General features: G+C 43.7%; 1 protein-coding gene across 1 annotated transcript in view; it reads left to right on the top strand.

Moving 5' to 3' along the window:
- The window catches only part of HSD17B7 (hydroxysteroid 17-beta dehydrogenase 7), a 29,307-nt gene extending 11,820 nt beyond the window's left edge, over positions 1 to 17,487 (top strand). The window contains 5 exon segments of the mRNA XM_047705154.1: positions 1,595 to 1,699; positions 9,643 to 9,699; positions 13,706 to 13,804; positions 16,257 to 16,334; positions 16,337 to 17,487. Of these exon segments, the coding sequence (XP_047561110.1) occupies positions 1,595 to 1,699; positions 9,643 to 9,699; positions 13,706 to 13,804; positions 16,257 to 16,334; positions 16,337 to 16,360 (363 nt within the window). The 3' untranslated portion in view covers positions 16,361 to 17,487.
- Positions 17,488 to 18,421: the final 934 nt, after the last annotated feature.

The raw sequence follows: 18,421 nt of genomic DNA, 5'->3' as shown, positions 1-18,421 counted from the left end.
AGTTCAGTGTGTTGGTCCAGTGGTCAACCTCCTTCTGAGGTTTCTTGAGATGTTTCAAAAGTTGTCACAACTGCTTGTTCTCTGGAAGCTTCCTTTTGGGGACACGGTCAGAGTGGATTAGCATCTCTTCTCATAAAATGCTTTGGGATTTCACTTAAGTTTTTAATTGTCAGAAGCTTTGGGATTTCATCTTTTACAAGAAAGAGAGATTTAGCTAATACTGCTGATTCCTAAAATCTGTATGATTGGTTTTCAGCCCACGGCTTTTTCTCCTCGACTTTTAGGAAGAGAGAACCACATCCTCTTGAAGGCTTGTGTCTCTGGAAATGCTGCCAGTGCATTCGGGCCACTTGCTAGCGTTTAATCAGCACCCCTTGTCCACGTCTCATAGCAGCTCTCAGGTTGCCTGTCACAGCTGAGCCTTGTGACGTATGGGGGGACCGGGTTCTCAGATGAGGCTGCCTCCTTGTTTATTTCTGTGTTGCTCAACATCAGAACGTCACAGGTGTCAGAGACCCTGGATTTCAGGTCACAGATGTCTTCCCTTAGGACTGATGAGTCCCTAACTTCCTAGCTGGCCCCCAGAATAAGCAAGCCCCCGTAGCTGTCACTGGGGGAAAATGTGCTACTCTCTTGGGGAGAAGTTTTGGTCTCTGATGAGTCCAGGCTCTTAACTCTTTTCAGGGGACCTTTAGTAAATCAAGGGGACCCCCTGGGATTGGGTAATCTGTCAGGTCTACATCGCCTCTGCAGCGCCAGATAAAGGAAGAGAAATGCTCCAGCTTCCGCTCAGGGTGCTCTCTGCCCACTGAACTGTCATGTTGCCCTGGTGCACGGTGAAAAAGAAAATTGAAAGTAATAAAAAGCAGAGTTAAAATGGTCAATGGCTACATAAGGTAAAACGTAGTAAAAACTGAATTAAGTCAACTAGTAGAACCCATCCCCGTGCTCCCAGGTTGACTAAAGCCCACTCAGACCCCTCCCGGCAGGGCAGGCTCTGTGTTAACTGGGATGTCTTTCGAGGGCAGATCTTTCTACATTGGCAGGTCCTGGGCCAAGGCCCTGATGCAGAACTTGCAGGTGTGGGGGAGGGGCTTTGTGGAACCACACGCAGCCCTTCATTCACCTCTCCTGACAGGGGTGTGCGGTTTCTGTACCTGCAGGGGAGCAGACACAAGCTTTAGGTTTAGCTGTCTGTTCTCTACCAGATCAGAAACTTCTGGAAGGCAGAGACTGTATCGTAGATGTCTTTTTTTATCTGAAGTGTTTATCATGATCGATAAGCTGATCTTCAATTAAGCCAATCCCCGGCAAACTCCAGTAACCAAATGTGCCTTTTCTCCTCCAGCTTGAAGCTGGGTTGCTCTTTATTCTGTGAGTTTCTGGAGAGCAGAGACCTCGTCTTACTCATCGTCGCATCCTGTGCGCCCTCCTCCCGAGTCCTCCAGACATGAATCCTTCTCTGAAATGGTTTGCCCAGAATGCCCCAGCTTCCCGGCTCATTTGCAGATCTCCCTAACTCGCAAATCCCTGGACGGGCTGCGTCCGTATTTGCTGAATCTGAATTTTACTCCGCTCCTCTCTGTGCTGCCAGGGTCTGTATTCCAGCGTGGTGTGCCCAGGGACAATGGTGACCAATTTGACCTGTGGAATTCTCCCTCCCTTTTTGTGGACTCTGCTGCTGCCCATCATATGGCTGGTAAGTGATGACACTTGTTTACTTCAGCTCTTTGACTGGGGACCAAACAGATGGGCTTAAGGGTTGGGAAATGACTTAAGAATTAGTTGAACCATCTATACTATGGAGTGTGAGGCCTCCATCAGAAAGGATGAACACCCAACTTTTATATCAACATGGATGGGACTGGAGGAGATTATGCTGAGTGAAGTAAGTCAAGCAGAGAGAGTCAATTATCATATGGTTTTGCTTACTTGTGGAGCATAAGGAATAACACGGAGGACATGGGGAGATGGAGAGGAGAAGGGAGTTGGGGGGAACTGAAGGGGGAGATGAGCCATGAGGGACTGTGGACTCCGAGAAACAAACTGAGGGTTTTGAAAGGGAGGGGGGTTGGGAGGTTGGGTGAGCCTGGTGATGGGTTTTAAGGAGGACACGAATTGCATGGAGCACTGGGTGTGGTGCATAAACAGTGAATTCAGGAACACTGAAAAGAAATTTTAAAAAAATTTTTTTTAATTAATTAATTAATTTTTTTTTTTAAATTTTTTTATTTTTTTCAGCATAACAGTATTCATTATTTTTGCACCACACCCAGTGCTCCATGCAATCCGTGCCCTCTACAATACCCACCACCTGGTGCCCCCAACCTCCCACCCCCCACCCCTTCAAAATTCTCAGATCGTTTTTCAGAGTCCATAGTCTCTCATGGTTCACCTCCCCTTCCAATTTCCCTCAACTCCCTTCTCCTCTCCAACTCCCCTTGTCCTCCATGCTATTTGTTATGCTCCACAAATAAGTGAAACCATATAATAATTGACTCTCTCTGCTTGACTTATTTCACTCAGCATAATCTCTTCCAGTCCCGTCCATGTTGCTACAAAACTTGGGTATTCATCCTTTCTTTTTTTTTTTTTTTTTTTTTTTTTTTTTTTTTTTTTTTTACAGCTTTATAAACATATATTTTTATCCCCAGGGGTACAGGTCTGCGAATCGCCAGGTTTACACACTTCACAACACTCACCATAGCAAATACCCTCCCCGATATCCATAACCCCACCCCCTCTCCCAACACCCTCCCCCCATCAACCCTCAGTTTGTTTTGTGAGATTAAGAGTCACTTATGGTTTGTCTCCCTCCCAATCCCATCTTGTTTCATTTACTCTTCTCCTACCCCCTTAACCCCCCATGTTGCATCTCCTCTCCCTCATATCAGGGAGATCATATATCATATAATAGTTGTCTTTCTCGAATTGACTTATTTCGCTAAGCATGATACCCTCTAGTTCCATCCACGTCGTCGCAAATGGCAAGATTTCATTTCTTTTGATGGCTGCATAGTATTCCATTGTGTATATATACCACATCTTCTTTATCCATTCGTCTGTAGATGGACATCTAGGTTCTTTCCATAGTTTGGCTATTGTAGACATTGCTGCTATAAACATTCGGGTGCACGTGCCCCTTCGGATCACTATGTTTGTATCTTTAGGGTAAATACCCAGCAGTGCAATTGCAGGGTCATAGGGTAGTTCTATTTTCAACATTTTGAGGAACCTCCATGCTGTTTTCCAGAGTGGTTGCACCAGCTTGCATTCCCACCAACAGTGTAGGAGGGTTCCCCTTTCTCCGCATCCTCGCCAGCATCTGTCATTTCCTGACTTGTTCATTTGAGCCATTCTGACTGGTGTGAGGTGATATCTCATGGTGGTTTTGATTTGTATTTCCCTGATGCCGAGTGATATGGAGCACTTTTTCATGTGTCTGTTGGCCATCTGGATGTCTTCTTTGCAGAAATGTCTGTTCATGTCCTCTGCCCATTTCTTGATTGGATTATTTGTTCTTTGGGTGTTGAGTTTGCTAAGTTCTTTATAGATTTTGGACACTAGCCCTTTATCTGATATGTCGTTTGCAAATATCTTCTCCCATTCTGTCAGTTGTCTTTTGGTTTTGTTCACTGTTTCCTTTGCTGTGCAAAAGCTTTTGATCTTGATAAAATCCCAAAAGTTCATTTTTGCCCTTGCTTCCCTTGCCTTTGGTGATGTTCCTAGGAAGATGTTGCTGCGGCTGACGTCGAAGAGGTTGCTGCCTGTGTTTTCCTCGAGGATTTTGATGGATTCCTTTCTCACATTGAGATCCTTTATCCATTTTGAGTCTATTTTCGTGTGTGGTGTAAGGAAATGATCCAATTTCATTTTTCTACATGTGGCTGTCCAATTTTCCCAACACCATTTATTGAAGAGGCTGTCTTTGTTCCATTGGACATTCTTTCCTGCTTTGTCGAAGATGAGTTGACCATAGAGTTGAGGGTCCATTTCTGGGCTCTCTATTCTGTTCCATTGATCTATGTGTCTGTTTTTGTGCCAGTACCATGCTGTCTTGATGATGACAGCTTTGTAATAGAGCTTGAAGTCCGGAATTGTGATGCCACCTACTTTGGCTTTCTTTTTCAATATTCCTTTGGCTATTCGAGGTCTTTTCTGGTTCCATATAAATTTTAGGATTATTTGTTCCATTTCTTTGAAAAAAATGGATGGTACTTTGATAGGAATTGCATTAAATGTGTAGATTGCTTTAGGTAGCATAGACATTTTCACAATATTTATTCTTCCAATCCAGGAGCATGGAACATTTTTCCATTTCTTTGTGTCTTCCTCCATTTCTTTCATGAGTACTTTATAGTTTTCTGAGTATAGATTCTTAGTCTCTTTGGTTAGGTTTATTCCTAGGTATCTTATAGTTTTGGGTGCAATTGTAAATGGGATGGACTCCTTAATTTCTCTTTCGTCTGTCTTGTTGTTGGTGTAGAGAAATGCAACTGATTTCTGTGCATTGATTTTATATCCTGACACTTTACTGAATTCCTGTACAAGTTCTAGCAGTTTTGGAGTGGAGTCTTTTGGGTTTTCCACATAGAGTATCATATCATCTGCGAAGAGTGATAGTTTGACTTCTTCTTTGCCGATTTGGATGCCTTTAATTTCCTTTTGTTGTCTGATTGCTGAGGCTAGGACTTCTAGTACTATGTTGAATAGCAGTGGTGATAACGGACATCCCTGCCGTGTTCCTGACCTTAGCGGAAAAGCTTTCAGTTTTTCTCCATTGAGAATGATATTTGCGGTGGGTTTTTCATAGATGGCTTTGATAATATTGAGGTATGTGCCGTCTATCCCTACACTTTGAAGAGTTTTGATCAGGAAGGGATGCTGTACTTTGTCAAATGCTTTTTCAGCATCTATGGAGAGTATCATATGGTTCTTGTTCTTTCTTTTATTAATGTGTTGTATCACATTGATTGATTTGCGGATGTTGAACCAGCTTTGCAGCCCTGGAATAAATCCCACTTGGTTGTGGTGAATAATCCTTTTAATGTACTGTTGAATCCTATTGGCTAGTATTTTGGCGAGAATTTTTGCATCTGTGTTCATCAAGGATATTGGTCTGTAGTTCTCTTTTTTGTTGGGATCCTTGTCTGGTTTTGGGATCAAGGTGATGCTGGCCTCATAAAATGAGTTTGGAAGTTTTCCTTCTATTGCTATTTTTTGGAACAGTTTCAGGAGAATAGGAATTAGTTCTTCTTTAAATGTTTGGTAGAATTCCCCCGGGAAGCCGTCTGGCCCTGGGCTTTTGTTTGTTTGGAGATTTTTGATGACTGTTTCAATCTCCTTACTGGTTATGGGTCTGTTCAGGCTTTCTATTTCTTCCTGGTTCAGTTGTGGTAGTTTATATGTCTCTAGGAATGCATCCATTTCTTCCAGATTGTCAAATTTGTTGGCGTAGAGTTGCTCATAGTATGTTCTTATAATTGTCTGTATTTCTTTGGTGTTCGTTGTTATCTCTCCTCTTTCATTCATGATTTTATTTATTTGGGTCCTCTCTCTTTTCTTTTTGATAAGTCTGGCCAGGGGTTTATCAATCTTATTAATTCTTTCAAAGAACCAGCTCCTAGTTTCATTGATTTGTTCTATTGTTTTTTTGGTTTCTATTTCATTGATTTCTGCTCTGATCTTTATGATTTCTCTTCTCCTGCTGGGTTTAGGGTTTCTTTCTTGTTCTTTCTCCAGCTCCTTTAGGTGTAGGGTTAGGTTGTGTACCTGAGACCTTTCTTGTTTCTTGAGAAAGGTTTGTACCGCTATATATTTTCCTCTCAGGACTGCCTTTGTTGTGTCCCACAGATTCTGAACTGTTGTGTTTTCATTATCATTTGTTTCCATAATTTTTTTCAATTCTTCTTTGATTTCCTGGTTGACCCATTCATTCTTTAGAAGGATGCTGTTTAGTCTCCATGTATTTGGGTTCTTTCCAAATTTCCTCTTGTTATTGAGTTCTAGCTTTAGAGCATTGTGGTCTGAAAATATGCAGGGAATGATCCCAATCTTTTGATACCGGTTGAGACTTGATTTAGGACCAAGAATGTGATCTATTCTGGAGAACGTTCCATGTGCACTAGAGAAGAATGTGTATTCTGTTGCTTTGGGATGAAATGTTCTGAATATATCTGTGATGTCCATCTGGTCCAGTGTGTCATTTAAGGCCTTGATTTCCTTGTTGATCTTTTGCTTGGATGATCTGTCCATTTCAGTGAGGGGAGTGTTAAAATCCCCTACTATTATTGTATTCTTGTCGATGTGTTTCTTTGATTTTGTTATTAATTGGTTTATATAGTTGGCTGCTCCCACGTTAGGGGCATAGATATTTAAAATTGTTAGATCTTCTTGTTGGACAGTTCCTTTGAGTATGATATAGTGTCCTTCCTCATCTCTTATTATAATCTTTGGCTTAAAATCTAATTGATCTGATATAAGGATTGCCACTCCTGCTTTCTTCTGATGTCCATTAGCATGGTAAATTCTTTTCCACCCCCTCACTTTAAACCTGGAGGTGTCTTCGGGTGTAAGATGAGTTTCTTGTAGGCAACATATAGATGGGTTTTGTTTTTTTATCCATTCCGATACCCTGTGTCTTTTGATTGGGGCATTTAGCCCATTAACATTCAGGGTAACTATTGAGAGATATGAATTTAGTGCCATTGTATTGCCTGTAAGGTGACTGTTATTGTATATTGTCTCTGTTTCTTTCTGATCTACTACTTTGAGGGTCTCTCTTTGCTTAGAGGACCCCTTTCAATATTTCCTGTAGAGCTGGTTTGGTATTTGCAAATTCTTTCAGTTTTTGTTTGTCCTGGAAGCTTTTAATCTCTCCGTCTATTTTCAATGATAGCCTAGCTGGATATAGTATTCTTGGCTGCATGTTCTTCTCATTTAGTACTCTGAATATATCATGCCAGCTCTTTCTGGCCTGCCAGGTCTCTGTGGATAAGTCTGCTGCCAATCTAATATTTTTACCATTGTACGTTACAGACTTCTTTTCCCGGGCTGCTTTCAGGATCTTTTCTTTGTCACTAAGACTTGTCAATTTTACTATTAGGTGACGGGGTGTAGACCTATTCTTATTGATTTTGAGGGGGGTTCTCTGAACCTCCTGGATTTTGATGCTTGTTCCCTTTGCCATATTGGGGAAATTCTCTCCAATAATTCTCTCCAATATACCTTCTGCTCCCCTCTCTGTTTCCTCTTCTTCTGGAATCCCAATTATTCTAATGTTGTTTCGTCTTATGGTGTCACTTATCTCTCGAATTCTCCCCTCGTGGTCCAGTAGCTGTTTGTCCCTCTTTTGCTCAGCTTCTTTATTCTCTGTCATTTGGTCTTCTATATCGCTAATTCTTTCTTCTGCCTCATTTATCCTAGCAGTGAGAGCCTCCATTTTTGATTGCACCTCATTAATAGCTTTTTTGATTTCAACTTGGTTAGATTTTAGTTCTTTTATTTCTCCAGAAAGGGCTTTTATATCTCCCGAGAGGGTTGCTTTAATATCTTCCATGCCTTTTTCAAGCCCGGCTAGAACCTTGAGAATCGTCATTCTGAACTCTATATCTGACATATTACCAATGTCTGTATTGATTAGGTCCCTAGCCTTTGGTATTGCCTCTTGTTCTTTTTTTTGTTGTGAATTTTTCCGCCTTGTCATTTTGTCCAGATAAGAGTTTATGAAGGAGCAAGTAAAATACTAAAAGGGTGGCAACAACCCCAGGAAAATATGCTTTAGCCAAATCAGAAGAGATCCTGAATTGTGAGGGGGGAGAAAGGGGATAAAAAGGGGTTCAGAAAGAAAGAAAAAAAAAACTATTAAAAAAAAGAAAGCCGATTAAAAAAATATATATATAAAAAGAGGAAAAAATATATTTATATTAGATAAACTATTTTAAAAACGTTAAAAAAAAAGAAAACGGTAAAAGTTAAAAAAAATTTAGCAGAAGAAGAGAAAAAGAAAAAAAATTGAAAAAGAAAAAAAAATTAAATTAACTGCAAGGCTAAAAAATCATGGGGAGAAAGCCATGAGTTCCGTGCTTTGCTTTCTTCTCCTCTGGAATTCCGCCGCTCTCCTTGGTAGGTGAACTTGGTCCTGGCTGGGTTTCCCGTAGATCTTCTGGGGGAGGGGCCCGTTGTAGTGATTCTCAAGCGTCTCTGCCCCAGGCGGAGTTGCACCGCCCTTACCCGGGGCCGCGCTGAGTCATCCGCTCGGGTTCGCTTTCGGGAGCTTTTGTTCCCTGAGCGCTTTCCGTAGAGTCCGGAGGACGGGAATAAAGATGGCGGCCTCCCGGCGTCCGGCCCGGAGGAGCCGAGAGCCCGGGGCCCCACTCCTCAGTGCGCCCTCAGAGAACAGTGCCAAATGACTCTCGTCACCCTGGCCTCCGGCCGCGCTCCGAGCTGACCGAGCCTGCGACCGGTTCAAGGCAACCCTGAGCTGAGAGTCACTCCTCGGCTCTGTCTCTGCAGCCGGCTTCCCCGTTCTAATACCGGTAAGCTCTGCGACACTGAGACACCCCCGATCCTTCTGCGACCCTGCGGGACCTGAGGCCGCGCTTACCCCGCCTGGGCTTCACCCCAGTTAAGCCTCTGGAGCGATGTCCCTCAGCAGAACAGACTTTTAAAAGTCCTGATTTTGCTCCGTTGCTCCGCCGCTCGCCGGGAGCCGGCCCCTCCCCCCGCGGTCTATCTTCCCGTCGCTTTGGATTCACTTCTCCGCCAGTCCTACCTTGCAGAAAGTGGTTGATTTTCTGTTTCTGGAATTGCTGTTCTTCTTCTCTTCAATCTCCCGTTGGATTTGTAGGTGTTTGCAATCTTTAGATAAGCTATTTAGCTGATCTCCCGCCTCCCGAAGTAGTCTCAGCCTGCTACTTCTCCGCCATCTTGACTCCTCCCTCAATTAATTAATTAATTTTTTAAAAAAAGAATTCGTTGAACCAGAAGGTGGCAGAGTTTCATTTCCTTTGAGGTTTTTGACGATCCTCAGTGTGTAAGCTCTGCTTCAAACAACCTCTGTCCTCGCTGCCTCGCTGCCTCACCGTCCGAGTATCTGCTTCTCTGCAGGGGCCCGTGTCTCTGATCACGCCCTAAAGCTCCCGAGAGTTCTAGGATGACGTCACTCTGAGAAACCCGTGTTAAGTGATATTAAACTGGATTTATTCGAGCTCTCAATGTGGTCAGATGCGTTAAAAGTCCCCAGGAAGGGAATGGTTGTGCATAGTGTGGCCACAGAACTGTGTTCCTGCGTGTTTGTGTTGCATTTCTTGGAGGACCAGCACCCCTTTAGCACACCTTAGGAAATGCTGCTTGTAAGAAACGTTTCTCTCTTGCCCTGGGGAGCCCTGGGGGGGAAAAAATGCCCCTTCATTATGACAAGTGTAAGAAAAAGAGGAGAAGGAATTATGCCTCCACGTTAAAAAGTGGTTGGCTCAGAGTGGTGAAAATTAAGTGATACTTCTTTTTTAGAATTTTTTCTCCACTTTCAGTACTTAGAAAATGTCCTGTGATGAGAAATGCAGGTTATCTTTTTTAATATATAAACGAATAATGCTTCTGTTCTACCCCGCCACAGAACGACACTTCTTTTCTTTTCCTCAGATTCGCTTTTTTGCAAATGCTTTCACTCTGACGCCGGACAATGGAACGGAAGCCCTGGTACGTTGGCTAGAGTTGCAGTCGCTTGTACGGTTGCTTAGCGGATGTGAACGGAAGTTCACTGGGAGTGGAAGCCGTCTCAACAGAAGAGATCAGCTCTGTAATAATCATCAAGGTCCTGTTCTGGACTACAGGGGACCAGGAGCCCGAGGACAGAGTATGAGGAGTGAAATTTAAAAGTAGTATTTACCATAGTGCTGGATACCGTGTGGTATGGACAGCATTTCTGCCGAAGCTAGATGCACATCAGCTAGGGGCAGAGCCCCTACTGCAGGCAAAGCAAGATGGTAGCCAGGCCAGCGGTTCCCATGGAGAAAGTGCGTCTTGCAGGCCAAGAGGACAGGTGACACAGTCTAACTCCATTTCCTTATATGAAGATTCTCTTTCCTCTGTTTATATATTAGAGAATCAAGCTATTACTTTATTAGAAAGGCAGTGCATGTTCTTAAATCCCACGTGGCAAACGGATTACATGGGTTTCCTCATCAGTGGCAGACATTACTAATTACGCAAACGATGTCTCTGATGATTCGTCAACCCAGGGCCCCAAAGGCACCTTGCGCTCATGGATCAGAATTGTCACACCAGATGAAGCTTATTTGTCCTGTGTCACTCTAGTGCTTATACTGAGTAGGCTCTTAAATCTTGGCTGAATTGAAATTAACCAAGGAAAACATTGAGGGAATCGGCTGGCACTCTTGTTTTGGTAAACGTTGCAGAAATAAATGCGTTTGTCATAGGAACACAAATGGATTGTCAAAGCAAGTGCTTTTAAACCAGTTTTAATTAGTCCTTCATGTATTTGCCAAAGCATTAGAAATAGCACGTGGTCCTTCAGAGATTATGGACTCGAACATCTCAGATACTGAAAACCAGGTGTGGAGGTCAAGTATGTATTGAGTACTGGTGGTGTGACAAGGCGTTAGAAGACAAAATCTCCAGTTACTAAGGAGCTTAGGGTCATGTTTTGGGGGGGGGGGGAAGGAATGTAGAAGATAGGCAAGAAAATAAGTCATTTTGTCATCGGGTGGTGAGTAGTCGGAGTGATCCGAAAGGAAGACCACTGGAAGCCGAGTTGGTGGGAGCAGGCTTTGCTCACTAAGTAGGGCTTGATCTGGGCTCTCAAGGATGAACTGGATCTGGATAGGACAGCATGACCCATGTCACAGTTTAAAAAATTTGTGACCCTGCTGTAAGTTCCTAAAATGTGGATGAATGCCTCCGACTGCCGCTTAGTAATGGTTGTAGACGCTGGTAGATAAGGACCCATGAGGGTTTGGGCCTAGCGCACGTGTGGTAGGATGCCTCTGCAGCCCCGGTCCTCAGGCTCCTTCCGTGGACTCGGCTGGAGTGGCCGAAGGCACCGTGGTTCAGCATGTGGGCTCTGGAGCTGGACTGGTTCTCTTCAAATCCCACTTCTCCAGCTTCTGGCTATGAAGTACTGGGGCGCATTTTTCCACTCACTTAAGCCTGTTATTATCTGTAAAACAGGAATTATGGGAAAGCATTAGAGGAGACTTACCGTAAAGGATTTTGTGTATTTCAGCACTTAAGATTTTAAAGAAAACTATGTAAATGAAAGCAGTATAGTGCTGGCATGTGACTCGACAGATGAGTGGAACAGAAGAGAAGTTCAAGACAGGCCTACAGCACACAGGGGTCTGGTGTATGATAGTGATGGCATTCCGGATTAGTGGGGGAGAGGGCTACTCAGCAAATGTTGCTGAAAAAAAGAAGAGGATCTTTTCTTTAGACCACACACCCAAATAAAATTCTAGATAAATTAAAAGATTTACACATAAAAGTTAAAATATACAATGACTAGAAGGAAACATGGGGACATGTTTAAATAGTTTAAGAATGTGGGTGCTTAGCTACTCCCAGGACTGCAAGAAAAAATACTGAATATATTTTTTTAAGATTTTATTTATTTATTTATTTTTAAAGATTTTATTTATTTATTTGACACGGAGAGAGAGATCACAAGTAGGCGGAGAGGCAGGCAGAGAGAGAGGAGGAAGCAGGCTCCCCACTGAGCAGAGAGCCCGATGTGGGTCTTTATCCTAGGACCCTGAGATCATAACCTGAGCCAAAGGCAGAGGCTTTAACCCACTGAGCCACCCAGGTGCCCCTTTAAGATTTTATTTATTAGAGAGAGAGAGCACGCATAAGCAGGGTAAGGGGGTAGGCAGAGGGGGAGGGAGAAGCAGTTTCCCCACTGAGTAGGGAGCCCACCCTAGGACTCTGTCCCAGGACCCTGAGATCATGACTTGAGCCAAAGGCAGACTTAACTGACTGAGTCACCTATGTGGCCCTTAACATTTTGATTACATGAAAATAATCAAATTTTGCATGACCAGAATCCTCACTATATAAATACACTCCAAAGACTAACCACGATGCGGAAGAAGAGTAGCTGCCGCTCATAGCCTAGGAAAGGGTTCATTTTCATACTAGTTAAGGAGCTTCAGCAAATCGAGAGAAACAGCCTTTTGGAACAGTGGGCAAAGCGTATGAATAGAGAGTCTTTAAACTCTTTTTTTTTTTTTTTAAAGATTTTATTTATTTATTTGACAGAGAGAAATCACAAGTAAGCAGAGAGGCAGGCAGAGAGAGAGGAGGAAGCAGGCTCCCTGCTGAGCAGAAAGCCCGATGTGGGGCTCGAACCCAGGACCTGGGATCATGACCTGAGCTGAAGGCAGCGGCTTAACCCACTGAGCCACCCAGGCGCCCCAGAGAGAGTCTTTAAACTCTTAAACACGTGAAAAGGCACTCAACCTCACTCATGCTAAGAGACATGGAAATCAAAATTGTGATGAAAGACTGTTTTTCAGCTCTGTTCAGCAGAGATGAGGAGGTTTGGCACACACGGTTGTGGCAGGGCCGTTGGGAGCGAGCATTCTCCTGCACTGCCTCGGGGAGGGTGGACTGACGTAGCCCGTGTCTGGGACCATTTAGCAAGGTCATTCAAGATGACACGCACCCAGCCCCTTGACCCAGCAATTCCATCTTTGCTGTTTGTCTTATAGATGTAGTCAGATTCGCACGAGGTGACTGATGGATGCATCATTTACTGCAGTGTGGTTTGTAAAAGCAAAGACTGGAAACAACGTGTATGTCCGTCATTGGAAATTGATTGCATAAATGATGGTCCATCCACGAGATGCGGTACTGGGCTTTCTTTAGCAATGAGTGAAACAGCCTCTATTTGCTGATTCGAACCTATCTTGAAAGTTGTCTTGTTCAAGAGAAAAATGCAAAGTATGCAATAATGTGTATATTTTGCTGCCATTTGAGTAAGAGAAGAGGACATACGTGGTTTTTTGTTTGTTTGTTTGTTTTTAATAAAGATTTTATTTATTTATTTGACAGACAGAGATCACAATTAGGCAGAGAGGCAGGCAGAGAGAGAGGAAGGGAAGCAGGCTCCCTGCTGAGCAGAGAGCCCGACACAGGGCTCGATCCCAGGACCCTGGGATCATGACCTGAGCCGAAGGCAGAGGCTTTAACCCACTGAGCCACCCAGCCGCCCCGAGGACATACGTGTTTTTAAAGACACAGATTTTCTTCGGAAGAATGTGTAAGATACCAGCAAGAGTGTTTGCTTCCAGAGAGGACTGGTGGGTGGCTGGAACATCGGGATGGCAGGGAGACTCGCCTTTTACCACATACATCCTCTGAACAGGGCGTGTTCAGGTTTATCTATTAAGAAAATGAAACATTACAGCTGAGCAGCAGCTCTGAAAAAGCTAATCAGTGCTGTGCACTCTGATTTGGGGATTAAGGGAAGAGACAGCTTAAACATGAGGGTTTTTCTGCTCTAAATAAGTGTACAAAGGATACTACGAAGCAGGTTACCCTGGTGGTTCGCGAAGACGTCAGCGATAGCTGGTGCTGGTCAGGAGAATGTTTAGGGCTCGGTAAGGCGCTGGTCAGCGATCCCCGCCAGCCTCACTCACCTGGGGCCCAAGAAGAAGAAGATCACTGACATCCTCTTCCTTCCCAGGTATGGCTTTTCCACCAAAAGCCGGAGTCTCTCAACCCTCTGACCAAGTACCTGAGCGCCACCACTGGCTTTGGAAGCAATTACGTAACGACCCAGAAGGTAAGCGTGTTTGCACATTCGCTTGGAGGCGGTTCACTGCTCTGCCGCTGATCCGGTCCCCGGCTCCCGGCTGCCCTCCCTGGTTTCCCTCTCTGGTCACTGGCATCACACCGGCCTGTTTTCATCCCGGTCTGCTCTCGCCTACCTCCGAGCCGCGCGTGTCTTCTTCTGTCCACCCGAACGGCTCTGACCCTTCTGCTTTCAACCCACTGATTGCTGCTTGGGCCTCAGACGTCCACTTGTATCCCGGCCTTCTGTAACCCGCAGGCTGTCCGGAGCCTCCATCGTAGGCTTTCTTGACATCTCGTACTTCTTCTCTGTAGGATTCACTCAGTGTTGGACTCCTGTGTCGGATATAAGCACTGTGAAGGGGAGGATTGTACCCCTTCCCTAGCATGTTGCCTCGCACATGGCAGGCGCACAAGAAGCGTGTTGCCAAGTGGATGACATAGAAGTGTCTTTCCGGGTGAAGTTCACGTCCCTTTGAGCGTTCATTTCTGCCTGTGACAATTATTAGCTCCAATCGATTGGTATTTTCAAGAGGCAGGGGATGAAGTATGGAAGAAAGAACCCTTGGTGCTGTGCTTTTGAGACCCTGTATAGTCTTCTAAAAGGAAGCTAAATGGGGAGTTACATATAAGAAAATGAGAAAGTTTCTTTGGAACTTATAAAGCTATATTTCTTGTATTTTTGTCATGAGTAAGATTTATTTCAGCCTCCTGTTTTCCATTGCCTAGTTTATGTGAGAGACATTGGCATAAAATAAAATTAGATTTAGACAAATAAATTCTCTCAATGTCAGATAATTGGCAGTGGTCTTGTCTGTGTCAGTAGCTTGAGGTCTAAGGGGAACAATTCTCTTGCTTCCCATGGTGTCTCTTTACTAAATAGGAACCTATGAACCTCCAGTGTTCTCTAGAATATGTTCTGTGAGATTCTGGTTCTTTGACAAGATTGGCAAAGAGCTGTTTATTGGCCAAGTAAATTTGACAAATGCTTCATATTTTACTCCCCATTTTCAGAGACTTCCACAAAACACATTTGTCCAGAGAAGGCTCTGAGAAGGTGCCGTAGTTCACGGTGTGAGTGTGCGTGTGTGTGCGCAATGTTTCATCCTACCATTTCCAATTTTTTCTTCACTACATGATTTTTTCCCTTCACATTTTATGTAATACTTAATAATAACACAGAGAACACACCTTGGGAACTCTGTTATAAATTAATAAGCTTCCTTTTAAAAGGGCCCTCAGAGTTTGTTGAACATACTGTCAATTAATCTCAAGAGACTGACTTGTTTATCATAGGGAGAAAATGCTTCATTCTACAAACCAAAATACTGCATTAGCATTTTATGGAAATGGGTTGAAGAAAGCGTTTTAAAAACTTTGATTAATTTGGGCAAGTCACCTTTCTCCTCTGTTCTGAGGTGGAGTTGAACGAGGTCTCTAATGTCTCCTCCAGTCCCAGTATGGGAAAACTCTGACGAGATTTATAATAAACATAAGTGTTAGTTCAAAATGCTATAAAGTTTTTAATTTTCAGCCTTTCAGCCTTGTGAAGAAGAGTTTTGTTTTGTTTTGTTTTGTTTTGTTTTTTGTTTTTCTTTAAAGTTTAGGCTCCGTGTTGACCAGAAAAGAGATACTGCTTTATTTTTTTATAGGGCTTGAGAGTTTGCTTTACATACAGTGTGTGAGTTAAAATTAGATTTTCTACATGAAACAGAAGGGTGTGAACTAGCAGCAGATTAAACTGGATGGGAGCTCAGGTTTCCTGCGGATAAAAGCAGTTTTGAAGAGAGGTCGCCTCAGGCTGGTGAGGCAGCTCCCCGAATTGCCAGGCACCAGGGTCCTTCAGTCCCCTTTGCCTCCCTGGGGTGTGAGCCTCATTCTTGTGCCTCTGGAGAGCAGGATGGAAGGAAGGGGAAAGAAGAGGGTGCCCAGGCCTTCCAAGCAGATTTGTGGGCAGGACCACCCACTTCTACGCAGATCTCACTGGCCAGAGCAGAGTGACTTTCCGTGGAGCCTGGCAATGTGGGCTTTAATCTGGAGGCGGGTGAACCCAGCTAATGCTTGGCTCTTTATGAAAGAAGGTGGCCATTAAGTGGATGGCAGTTCAATTTCAAAAAAACGTTTTTCTCTTTGGTCCTTACATCTCAGTGGGCTGGGGTCCCCTGTGATTGGACACGCAGGTGTCAGGGGAGAGAGCGAAGCCCGCAGTCTTCCAGGCTTGCCGTGTAAGGGCAGCCTGCAGAGGTTTGCCGAGGCGTGAGTTTGGACTGAACACGTCCTCAGGATCTGAGGCAGGAACCCAGCCTGACCTACCAGGCCTGTTCTTTTTCTTCTCTTACTTTTTTTTTGGTTCTCTCATGTATGTTGAGTGCCTTTGTTTTACACAAATGCCATTTGTTTTATTTTTTCCTTTCTGTTCATCCCCATCTTTGCTTCTTTTCCAGATGGATCTGGATGAAGACACTGCTGAAAAATTTTACCAAAACTTACTGGAACTGGAAAAGCAAGTTAGGGTCACCATTCAAAAAAAACAAATAATCAGAGCTGACGATGGCACCCCCTGAAACACTGCATACCTACCGTGAGCTCTGGGTTTCCATAGAGTTGGGTGATGTGCCTGTGTGGCAATTGCTGAGCTGTAATTGTCTCTTTTCCCCGGTTTCAGGATTATCTCTAAGACTGTGTATGTGTGCACGTGTGTATATATGAGAAAAAGATTGATAAGTAAAATATGAGTTAGATGTTCTCCAGAACGGTGTCACATCAAAATTGTGCTCGAGTCACCCAACCAACTATGCGCGTATTGGTTCTACCGACTGGAGCCCAAGCTCTGCTTGGTGGGATGAGGTCTGGACTCGAGTGGCACTCACCAGTCCTCCTTTTGGCCTTCCTGAGCAGGAGGAAGTACTGTCCACTCCCTGAGTGGTCATCAGAGCTTTTTTCTTTTTCTTATGGACAGTTTTCTTAGGTCTTATACCTAATTTCTTCTTCCATGTGCTGCTTCTAGAAATCCTGAGATTATGGGGCATCTGGGTGGTTCAGTCAGTTAGGTGTCCGACTCTTGATTTCAGCTCAGGCCATGATCTCAGGGGTGAGAGATTGAGCCCTGAGTTGGCCTCCTTGCTCAGAGTGGGGTCTGCTTGGGATTCTCTCTCACCCTCTCTCCCTTCCGCACTCACATAAACACGCTCTGTCTCTCTCACTTAGATTAATAAAATCTTTTAAAATCTGAGATTGTTAGAATCCTAACAGTCCTAATACGGATACCCATGTAGTTAATTGCAGGAACAAAAGTGTATGTGTTGGGGCACTTGAATTATTTTTTCTCTTGGAAGTGTCTTTCACGGATGTCGAGGTAGTCTGCGTTAATATTGGGCCTGACCTTTAACACCGTTGGCAGATTTGTTCATTGCTAACCAACCTGTTTTTCATGATTATATTTTAATGTATGCAAACTTGCAGCAAAAAATTATTTACTCAGATTTTTCAAAGAAATTTTCTAATTGAATAATTGCAGGTGGGATATTTGCTGGTATCAGCAATGGTTGGAAGTGGTTTGCATATGAAGACAAAAATGCTAAAATGTCTAGATATTTTTACCCTACCTATAACCACTATTCTTGGAAGATAGTAAAGTGAGCAGAATTTGAATGACTAATAAAAGTGAAAATTTATATAGAAATATAGTTTCTGCACATTCTAAGTATGAATTTTTGGTTACAGTTTCTCTTATTTTGTTGGTAAAGATATTTTTAATAAAGTTAAGCATCCTGTATGTGAAAACGAGGGCTGAATGCTTCTGCACGCTCCCCGCTGTCTTTGAGAAGGAAGAGGGGGATGGAGAGCTGAGAGCAGCACTGGGCTGTGCTCTTGGGATCGCTCACACTGCCATTGTGCGAGAAGCGCATAATTGTGAATCTCAGGTTCCTCCTCTGTGAAGTGAAGTGGTTCTCTTTGTGCTTCCTCCGCTTGGAGGTGTGGGGGAACGTTAAAGGCAATAATATGTATAGTGAATAACAAGCATCTTTGAGAATGATGACAGTACAGTTCTTCTCAGAGACGGAGAAGCCAGAATGTCGTGGTTCCGATGTTGGGGCATAAGGCGCTGGGCGACACTGTCCCATCTGACTGAGAGCGGGTTCGGTTTTCTGAGTATAGGACCTGCACTGAGGAGGCAGCATCTGGACAAGCAAAAAGGTACCAGGGACGAGTGTGGGCACTGGGATGGGGAGGACACTAGATAAATCTGGGTCTAGTCATTAACTAACTTGATAACTTATGGCAAATTACTTCAATTTGTACCTTGATTTAGTTACAAAAATACTGCGACCAGTGCTCACCTTGAAGATTTGTAAGACTATGTTCTAGTAGATGTGTAGCCAGTACAAACTTAATTACTTCTGTTCTGTAGTAAGTGCCCAAAAGGAGACTTGAAGAGGGAACTAAATACTGGTATCGTGACATTTGTGATGTGTCAGGTTGGTGCTCTGTATATTTTCTGATCCATTTTATCAAATTTCCTTGAAATGGAGAACAAATCACAGCCCCCCCATCCCTTTTCCCCTCCCAAAGTACATACACCAAGTGGCATATGTCAATAGTTGGTTCT

This window comes from Lutra lutra, chromosome 15 (genome assembly GCF_902655055.1).
Source record: "Lutra lutra chromosome 15, mLutLut1.2, whole genome shotgun sequence".
Taxonomy (NCBI): Eukaryota; Metazoa; Chordata; class Mammalia; order Carnivora; family Mustelidae; genus Lutra; species Lutra lutra.
The sequence above is the reverse complement of the archived record's forward strand: the minus strand, read 5'-3'. Positions and strand labels throughout refer to the sequence as shown.